This window comes from Coffea eugenioides, chromosome 2, assembly GCF_003713205.1.
Source record: "Coffea eugenioides isolate CCC68of chromosome 2, Ceug_1.0, whole genome shotgun sequence".
Lineage (NCBI taxonomy): Eukaryota > Viridiplantae > Streptophyta > Magnoliopsida > Gentianales > Rubiaceae > Coffea > Coffea eugenioides.
This window is the reverse complement of record NC_040036.1, coordinates 27,451,723-27,462,800: the sequence shown is the minus strand read 5'-3', so window position 1 is coordinate 27,462,800 and position 11,078 is coordinate 27,451,723. Positions and strand designations below refer to the sequence as shown.

Genomic DNA, 11,078 nt, shown 5'->3' with positions numbered 1-11,078 from the left:
TTAGAATGGTAAGTTCCAATGCAATTCCAGCAAGCAAAGCATGTTAATATCGCATACTTCTATCCTCATCTTCATCATCTTGACGTGTTCTACAAGTGGTTTCTGTCAAACTGATTGAGGACACATATCTGCATTATGATAATTTTTCCAAAAAGTTCTGCTTTCTCTCTTTTATTTTCTCATTTCTTACTTCTATTCCTTTTTTTTCCATTAAAGCTTTTAATTATTTTTCAATTTGAATGAACTATTTCTAAACCATCATCATCAATCTCTATTGTCATCTATTGTTTTCCTAGACGATTGAAAAATCCCGAAGTTCTGAGACTAACACTCCATAATGCCCACATCACAAAATTAAAAGACTAGGCCTCCACTCCTCTCTTGCTTTCTGACATTTTCTTACGAAAGTAAGAATTTTTAGCAAATAAACCTAACTACACTCCAAAAGCCGGTAACTCCACTCCTCTCTTGCTTGAAAGGCTCTAGTCTCTACCAGCGGCAGTGTTCAGTACCTAAAACTAAGACGACTTCAGTGGGGTTTTGTTTGGCTGAGGTTGACCAGTATCCCTTTCGAATCAGAGCATGCGTTACCGTTGAAACTTTCCTAGAACTAAAGATACTACACTACTGTCTTCCAAGAACTTTATCAAATAGATCGTGGTGTGCTCCGGACAACCATTCTGCATCACTAAAGCTGGCTGTCAACGTTTAACCGATTTCCTCGTATTAATTTCGCCAAGTTTCGCAACTATGAATAAGTTCCTATAAGCCACTGAGCTTTGGCTTAGTGGCACCGAAAAGGGATTAAGATTCTGTTTGATAATTCAATTCAGCACTTAAATTTAATAGATTCAGATGTTAACACATTCAAATCGTTTGATAATAAAAATTTGAACATATGAATTAATTAATTGTTACTGAATTTTCTAGGCAAAATTTGCTCCCAAAATTAAGTGATAAACTATTCACTTATCACTGAATATGATATACACTTAAACGTATTAGATTCAATACTTAACAATTAATAACATAATGAAATCAGATTTCAGCAGATTTCAGATTTCAGTTTTATCAAACACACCCTAAGTTAGGGTTCGAACTCCACCTGTAGTGAAAAATAATCCAAAACAGGTGTCAGAGCACACCTTTGGTCTAGTCAAGTTTGTATACCTGTTAGTCCTTTATACAGCTACAGCCTCTTTAGGCTACTTTTTCCTACAGAATAGGATAGATTAGATTATACAAATGTTATCGTTGTTGGAAAAAAAGAATAGCTTCCTATAGCCGGATAAAATGAAGGGTAAATTATAAACAACCCTCCAATAGTTTGGTTTATTGTCATATGATTCTCCTAACGTTTCAAAATGCCCACTTCATCCATTTATGATTTCATGTAAAGTGAAACTTGACATAAAATAACCTATGTAATATCATTGGTTAAAATACCAGTAGTATCCCTATCTAAATGCTAAATTAAACGACAATTTAAACACCTAGTATAAAACTATAGGGGAATTGCGTGGATAAATGCAAAAATCACAAGGGGGTAAAGTGAATATTTATACAAAGTAAATATTTATGTAAATCATAGGAGGATTAAGTAGATATTATGATTTTATCACACACAGCTTTTTGCGACTAACGACATTAGTGAGGAACATTTAGGACTCCAGAATCAAATGAATTTGGATGTTAAGATTTCACTACTATGAGAGAGTACAATTAATTGACAAACTGTTTTTGCTATTTCGTGATAACTTTTTTGCCACCTCACTCAACAATACAAACATGCAATCATGTCATCTTATGCTTAGACAAAAGGTGCTTAGACATTACAGCAAAAATAAAATAGTACATTTTCATTATTTTGCATCATTATTTATCTCCTTAGTTTTGCCAACAATGTTAATGATTGTGACCATATAAATTAATGGTAATGCACTGAAAGTGGTAAAAAAAAGTTAAGAAATTGTAATTAGAACAAAATTGTACATTGTTATTAGTTTTCACCATCTTTTATCTCATTAATTTTGCAAATGTAATGATTTGATTTAAATGAGACACACTTGAGAATAAAGAGTACAAAGTGTTCAAAATTGAAGTTTGTAAAATTGAAGTTTAGGGTACAAAGTAAAAAAATGATATAAATTGAAGTGTGCAAAGTGAAGTTAGTCCAATTAATGGAGGTGCATCATTCTTTTTTAATTTATCTTACCTTCATGATCTATTTCATTTAAGTGAAATGATGTAAATATCCTTCATATTTCTAGAAAATCTCCTTTTGGTCCTTCACATACAGAATGGAGTAAATGGTCTCTCACGTATTCAGAGCATGCTAAGTTGTTTTCAAATCACATTTCTGACCATTTTTTAGATTTAAAAGTGCACACTTTAACCCACATGCAAATAAATGTAGAAGCAAAATGAGAACAATGGTAAGAAAACTTACATGAGCTTTCACACAACATGTGAGTTGAGCGTGGACTTTATAATCAAAAAGTGGCCGGAAATGGAATTTAGGACCAAAATTGTACACTTTGAATGTGTAAGAGACCATCTGGCTCCATTTCATATGTGAGAAATAAAAAAACAGACTTTTCAGAAATATGAGGGACCATTTAGGTCATTTTTCCTTTCATTTATTTATGGGTAAACAACAAAAAAATCCCCTGTGGTTAAGCAATCATACATAAAAGCCCCCTGTGGTTTCATATCATACCAGTCGATACCCCGTGATTTGAATTAACCTGAAAAGTGGACGGAAATCGTCAAATATTCGGTGTGTGTCTTAAACGAACTGCAAAGGCGCGTGCATATGCGAAAAATAGATTTCCACCACAAACTTTCACCTGATATGCCTATTTTACCCTTCACTCTTTAGTAATAAGAGACCAGCTTCTAAGTCTTCCGAGTCTTCATGTTCGGCCAAAATTGAAGATTGAAGGAAGCATTCGAAGCCTGTGCAAGTAATCAATCAAGCAGAGCTTGCAGGCTAGCAAAGGAATTGCAGGAAACAAAGCCTTAAGGTAAAAATGTGAACTATATCTGTATATATTCGGTCTTCAAATTCTGAAGGAAAAGTGCAGAAAGTACCCCAAGATGTCTTCCTCAAGCTCTCGACCAACAAGCGGGGGAAATGGAGGCAGAGGTCTTCGATACCAGTACAATGTATGTAATTGTCGAAGGAAGGCAAAGCTACAGTTTGTTGAGTCGGAAAAGCCATCGAAAGGATTGTTATATTTTGTGTGTGAAAAAGATGAATGTGGGTTCTTTTCATGGTGTAACCCAATTTACAGAGACGAGCCAGATCGAGATGCACCAGTTCCCGTAGTGAGCCAACCTGTTCAAGAAAATACATATTTGGGTGGCGTGCTCTCGAAACTGGAAAATTTGGACAATGAAATGAAGAATTTGAAATTGCTAGTTGGAGGTTGTGTTATGGTATCTATCTTTTCTATTTTACTGTTGTTGATGTCTATCAGATAAGATAATGGTAGGCTGTTGTTGATGATGTAGTTCTTCATCTATCAAATTGCTAGTTGGTAGGCTGCTGGTGATGTATAGAGTTTTGTTGCAGTGAAATTGAACAAAGTTGGTAATCGACATCTTGGAGTTTTGTTTTGGTAATCTGCATTTTGAAAACACCAAAAAATGAACGAAATAAGCTAGCTGGTGTTTTGTTTGCACATTAGTAGTCTTAGCTCAACTAGCTGCATTTCAGCAGGTAGTCTTAGCTCAACTAGTTGTGGAGTTTTGTTTGGTGTCTACCCCAACCGAATAATGGTCGGATTTGTTCTGGTGTTTCCACTACGAGTAAGAATTATACCTGCTGAAAATTAGACAACAACCGATACAGAAGACAAACAAAAGAAGATTGGAGAGCAAGTGATATAGAAGACAAACAAAAGAAGACAAAATTGAATCTAGTTGCCAGTTGCCATTCCGCATAACATTCATCTCAACTTGCCAAGAACATAGATTCAGAACTGTTTCCAGAACAAAGAGTGTAACTACAAAATCTGTTTCCAAAATATTCAGTAACTACAAAATTTAGTTGCCATTTCAGGGAACCAAAATCTGGTACCCAAGAACTTCATTCAGTCACCACAAAAATAGTAAATACATAAGCTAAGTGTATGCAGAACATAGATTCCATCACTGTTTCCAGAGTCATTCAGTAACTACAAAATCAGCTTGCTATTTCACACAACCAAAATCTGGTACTCAAGAACTTCATCCAGTCACCACAAAAATAGTAAATACATAAGCTAAGTGTATGCAGAACATAGATTCCATCACTGTTTCTAAAGTCATTCAGTAACTACAAAATCTGGTTGCCATTTCACACAACCAAAATTTGGTACCCAAGAACTTCATCCAGTCACCACAAAAATAGTAAATACATAAGCTAACTGTATGCAGATCAGTAGACATTACATTTTCATCGACAACCAATCATTGTACATTCTAGATAGTTGTAGACATCATTGCAACTACATGTAATATTTCAAAATGAAGGTCTAACTACAGCTAGACAACTATTAGGCAGGTAATTAAGGCTGGATAGCTTTTGATCTCTTTGGCCTTAACTTGCGCAAGACATCAGTAATAGTTGGAGCTATGGCTGTGGTGGCATCAGCACTGTTACCCCCACTCATATTCGTACCATGCATAGGCTGCAATTACATATATAAAGAGAACTTAGATGTATATCAGAACTCCGTTTGTTTTATGAAACCCATTAAATCAATGTAAAAGCTTGGTTGAGTGTACACCTTCCTAGCCTGTTTGCTAGTCATTGTGGTATTTCGTGCAGCAGTCACTCCTTTACTAGTTGATTGTGGTTGAGTGGACGACTTAGCAATTGGTTTAGCTGCGCTTGCTTCAGGTGCCTATAAGAATGATATTTAACATTATTAATACATACAGATGCTATACAAATGACATTTAAGTGTACAAGGAAAATTACTTATAAAATTTGGAGTTAGGGTGAATGAGATTCTTGCACGTCCGTGAGTTATGCCTTGGCTGAAAACATCTCTTGCAATGTATCACAAGCCCCTTTCTAGTTGATACTTGACCCTTCTTAGGCTCATCTTGTACTCTCCGGCGTAGTTTCTTTGGTCTACCAGGCATTCTCCTAACCGCATGGGGGGTTTATGGACTCTTCTTCAGCTGTTATCCAGTAAATATCACTTGAAACAGGTGTGATAGTATATGCATATGTTTTCAGATATTCTGCTCTAGTGTAGCAAGCATGTACATAATTTTTAATAGGTAATCTACACACTCCTATCGCCGCACATGCATGGGCACAAGGATAACCTGTTAATTGAAAATATCCACAGGTACATGTCCACTCACGCAAGTCTACTACCACACATTTTCTCACACCACAGTCGACCTCATACTTGTGACCACCGTCCTAGGTCGCAACAAATGTCCTACTCAACCTCTGATTCTTGTCGATCTTTTCTGCTATATTAGGACAGATCTCTCCTTGAAACTTTTGCATTCCAGATCTCTTTGTTTGAATTCTCTGTATCAATCTCCTCCTTATCCATTCAAGCATCCCAATGATAGGTAACTCTCTTGCTTCTAATATATAGTTGTTGAATGACTCATTTAGGTTGTTTACCAGAATGTCACATTTACTATAACCTGTAAAATGTAATCTACTCCAAAGAGCTGGTGGAATTCTACTCAACCATTCAGCAGCTTCTTTGTTTGCCTTTCCTAGTTCAATCATTGCCATTTTTCATTCCCTTTCATTGCCAGCACTTGCAGCAGCCTAAAACATGTCTTTCATTTCTTTTCCTTTGAACTTTTGGTTAAAATTCTGGTACATATGCCTAAAGTAAAATCTATGCTCTGAATTTGGAAACAGTTCATTCACAGCATGCACAAGCCCTTTCTGTCTATCTGAGATAAAGGTCCAAGGAATGTTATTTCTTCTCATGCCCAAATCAGCCATTAGCAACTCCAAAAACCATTTTCAGGAGTCATACCGCTCTACCTCTACCACTGCAAATGCTATTGGAACTATGTTGTCGTTGCCATCTCTGCCAAGTGCTGATAATAATAGTCCACCAAATGCTGTCTTAAGGAAACAGCCATCTGGACCAATTATTGGTCTACAACCATCAAGAAAACCCTTCTTACAGGCATATAAGCAATAATATATAACCTTTGAAATGTACCCCTTGAACCATTAGGAGGCTTGTCAATCTGCATTTTTACAGTACTTCCAGTATTTGTGTCTCGGACTGTGGCTGCATAACTCCAGAGTTTTTGATACTGCTCCATGTCCGTGCCTAGCATCATATCCTTTGCCTTACGTTTAGCTCTACCAACCTTAGCAATTGACACATTGATCATTAAATCTCTTCTGATGTCATTCTTCAACCCCATCAAATCAACTTTTGGATTATCCCTGATCTTCTCTTGATATTTGTTGCTCAGATATGAGGCTGTTGCATGCTTATTTTGATATTCTCGAGCACACACATGCTCACCCTTCAGTGACTTTATTTGGAAGGTCGATTCATTTTGAATTGGTGTTGCCCGAATCCTCCAACTACAATCTTTTGCACAGATGACAATAATTTTTTTGGAGTAGTTTTTCACCCAAGTAACTTCATAACCCTCTCTTACTAGCCATTCACACAACACAGATCTAAACACTCTAAAATTAGTAAACTTCTGCCCCACTTTCAGCTCAAAGTGTGGCTTCCCAAATTCAACTTCAGGATTGAAGTCAAGGCAGTCATCTTCTTCTCCACTACCAGATCCATCTGTCCAGCAAATCTTCATCTGGAACCACAGGTTCTTGCCAACCCTCTTCAGTCACCTCAGTATTCCCTACCCTTTCATCTTCTTCTCTCAAATCTGATTCTCTAAATGTTGCAGAAGATTTTTTGATGTTTGCAGCTTCATCTTCTGATGGCCCTTGAGATGAAACAGGTCCTTTTTCATTGCTTACATCTTCAACATCTGATGGCCTTTGAGATGAAACAGGGGGGTCAATTTGCCGAATCACATCTGGCCCTCTAGATTGTGAAGTTTTGCTGGCCCTTTTCTTTCTCACAGAACCCCTTTTAGGAGAATTTTTTTCATCTGTCTTTCCACCAAATGAGAATACATGCACTGGCAATTTTTTTATGTCTCCATCTGCCCCTGCCCCACCTTTTTTGTTATAGTTGCTGTGTCCAACAGTATCTTTCTTGGGGCTAAAGATGTCTTCATCTTCTATTGTTTCCAACCCATCTTTTAACCATTCTGGCTCTTCATTATCTTCACATGCACCTGTCCCCGTAGTGTTAGTGACCCCACCATTTTTATGTCCACAGGTTGTATCAGGGCCTTCATTTTTTATTTCATTACTGACCCCACCATCTTCTGGCTCCTTTTCAAATGGCTCATCCCCATTACAAGCATAAATTAGCCTTTCCGTTGGCAAGTTCCAGTAGCACGGCTTCATTAAATTAATATCATTATTGTCCCTAATTAGGTATAGACCACCTTCTAAATCAACATCTGGGACACAAAACTAAAACGTTACTTTATTTGCTTCTTCATCTACTTTTTTAAACATTCTACACAGGTTCACTATCGATAACTGATCTTCAATTCTGTCTTTGAAAATAGCCATGTGGGTTCCTGTGTAGTGGAGCCTTGATTTTTCTCTAAATCTCCCATCAAAATACATGTGTACGTCAACTTTGTCCTCAGATTTCTCCTCTGTGATACCATGACAAGCAATAAAGTTCTCAGAGTCTTTCACAAGTACACAAAAAACTAACATAATACAATCAGAACAAACAATTGGGGACCACATTGGACCACAACATATCTCAATATAAGCCATATTAAGATAATGACAGATTACAGAAACTGGCATGCTTGACTAGTCATGGTATTTAACAGTAGTAATTGATTAATAGAAGTAATACTGCACTTTGATAGTATAACTTCAAGCCAAAAAGACAGACTGTCAGACTCAACAATTGAGTCTGACCAAAAACAAGGGATGACCAGATTAGGACCTGAAACACGTAGCCTTATCATCCCAAACAACTGAGGCATTGGAACCAAAGCTGCTAAACGCGTTTTTGGAGGGACCTCTTCTATAAAGCTGTCTCTTTTTAAGCTTTCAAAAATTATCAAAACTTTACCAATTTGAAAGAGACGCTTAAACTATCTATCTATGCAGCTAGGTTTGCTGGCCATACGTCAAAAACATTCATCTTCATTAACAACATTCGTAAATACATCAAAAACGCTATCTTTGTTAAATAATGGCCTCCCAATTTAATCTGAAATCAGTAAATAACAATTTTTCTTGTACAACATACCCCAAGACCCGAATCAAAATAGATGAGAGATGATATACTAACCCATTTTTCTTCGATTTTTTACTGCAAATCTTCACTTCCTCGTATTTTCCATCGATCTTGATATTTGATTGAAATAACAATCGAAAATTTTGCTGAAAATTGGCCAGAAAAGGGGCTGCTCTATCTCTCTCTAGGGTTTTCTATTTCTTTCTCTCTCCCTTCGTTGGTTTCGATAGAATGAAAGTGCAAAATTACTTCTGCAATTTTTGATTATATCAAAGGGTATTTTCGTCTATTCACTCAGCTCCGTCTATTTTGCCGATTTTCGTCCACTTTTCAGGTTAATTCAAACCACGGGGTATCGACCGGTATGATGTGAAACCACAGGGGGCTTTTATGTATGATTGCTTAACCACAGGGGGCTTTTTTGTTGTTTACCCAAAGTTAAAACAAAAACCAACTAAAAGATAGGGAAGGAATAGAAAGAAGATTGGCTCATTTTGTCTCCAAGTTCTCCCATCTTTCCTCCAACTCTCCTACCTTGCGACCTGCCCTTTTGTCTCATCCCAATCTCTCTCCTCCCTTTTTCTCTCCCTTTCTAGCCCATCTAGTTTCTCATGTTTTGGTGTAATGAGATTTTATTTTTAGTGGCAATGGTGAAGTTAAAATTTGTTAGATTGAAGGTGGTTGATGGTGTTGTTGGGTGGTGGCTATAAAAATTAATGCTAATAGTGAAAGAGAGGAGGAAGAAAGGGGGAAAAGGCAAAAGACAATGTAGCACAAAAAGACATAGAAGGGTGAAGGGTGGCTGGTGGGTGGTTGACGGAGCTGTTGGCTGGTGGTGCTGATGACTAAAAATTAAGGTTATCTGGTTGAGAAGGGATAGAATAATAAAGAAGAAAAATAAAGAAAATAAAAGGAAAACAAATTTATATTGCTGATACCCATTCCTGAAATTTTTGATAACAAACTCTTTATGGGTTTTGACCAAAACCCCTTACTATTAACTACTTAATCATACTCATAGAGATTGTGATTTAGGAATTTTAACCAAACTGGTGGTAAATACTCCATTGAGCTTAATTTTGACACAAAAGCAAGTCTTATTAATAAATTATTTAAAATCATCCAGCACAATTGGATTGCATCACTGCTCTAATATCAAAGTTAAACTGGCACTAGAAATGACAGTTTAATTATCCTTTCTCAAACAAGATCCACCGTAAGCAATTGGAATCAACTGGATATCAATTTTTGGTCTGATTGTCACACCAAGGTTCTCAGTCATGTCAAATTCTTCTGGCTTAAGTTCACCGGGGAGCTTCCAATCAAAATGGAACAACAACTGTGCAAGTGCCAACGCAATCACTGCTTGAGAAAATGATATGCCGGGACAAATCCTTCTTCCAGCGCCAAATGGGATGTACTCAAAATTATTCCCTCTGTAATCAATTTCTGAATCAAGAAATCGCGAAGGATTAAATTTCTCTGCTTCAATCCAATATTTGGGATCTCTTCCAATTGCCCATGCATTAACGATTATGTCTGCCTTGGCTGGTATGTCATAACCATTGATTTCGCATTGCTGACCACATTCTCTTGGCAACAATAGTGGAGCACTTGGGTGAAGCCTCAGAGTTTCTTTAATGATTGCATGCAAGTATTTGAGCTCATGAAGGCGTGATTCATCAACATTCCCTTTGTCATTGTATATACTTCTCACCTCATGTTGTGCCCTTTTCATAATTTCCGGATTTTTAATCATTTCACCAATTGCCCACTCCATGGCTGTTGATGAAGTCTCGCTGCCAGCACTGAAAATATCCTGAAACATACAGAGAGACGCATATCCATGAAGTTTACAACTTCTACTTTCAAATCTCTCGGTTAATTGATCATCTGCTGCTTGACTCAAATAAATTGAAAGCAATATATGAATATTTTACTCTTACGAAAAGCCAAAAAAGGGTAAACGACAGAATGATTTTTATACTGAGAGGTAAAAGTCAATGGGGTTGAACTTTTTGTCTCTTTTCGTTTGCCTGTTTGTCATGAATTGGGGTTTGATTCCGGATTTTCCTTTCAATAGTTTGGTTAGGGCACAAACAATTAGGTTATCGTAATATGGGGCCATTTGAGTCTTGTTAAATCCTGTATTAATAGTATATTGTTTACTCATAATTGACCATATAGTTTTAGGATACTCACAGGCTCGCGTTGGATATAGGCCTATCCCAACAATTTTAAAACCCTATTTAATAATTCAATTCAATACTTAAATTCAATAAGTTCAGATTTTAATATATTTTGATAACCAAGCTAGAATATCTGAATTCATTAAATAGCAATGAATTCTCTAAGCAAAATTTGCTCCAAAAAATAAGTAATAAACTGTTCACTTATCACTTAATGTGATATATACTCAAATGTATCAAATTTAGTACTTAACAATTCACTAACTTAATAAATTTAAATTTCAGTTTTATTAAACGCACCCCAAGCTTACTACTTTGTGAAATCATTTGGTGCTGATTAGTTTCTTTAGCAAAGTCAGAAGCCCACTTTGATGTTTTTTTCCCCTTTCTTTTCCTTTTCTAGATTGTTCATTAATTTCTCAGCTAGTTAAGAAATAATAATTAGTTTACGAAACTGGCTACCACTAAGTCTCATGTTCTATTTTAGGAAAAACGTTCAAACATCAAACGAGTGCTGTCAAAATTTGGTTATGCTAATTACTAGATC

General features: G+C 36.4%; 1 protein-coding gene across 1 annotated transcript; it reads right to left on the bottom strand.

The window, feature by feature from the left end:
• Positions 1 to 9,409: 9,409 nt before the first annotated feature.
• On the bottom strand, positions 9,410 to 10,181 carry LOC113761780 (tabersonine 16-hydroxylase 2-like). Its single transcript, XM_027304910.1, has one exon. The coding sequence runs from the start codon at positions 10,168 to 10,170 to the stop codon at positions 9,529 to 9,531; it is 642 nt and encodes a 213-aa protein (XP_027160711.1). The 5' UTR covers positions 10,171 to 10,181; the 3' UTR covers positions 9,410 to 9,528.
• Between the last annotated feature and the right edge of the window lie 897 nt (positions 10,182 to 11,078).

Bases quoted from the DNA above. Each gene is read 5' to 3' on its own strand.
- LOC113761780 (XM_027304910.1), bottom strand. From the start codon at position 10,170: ATGTTTCAGGATATTTTCAGTGCTGGCAGCGAGACTTCATCAACAGCC.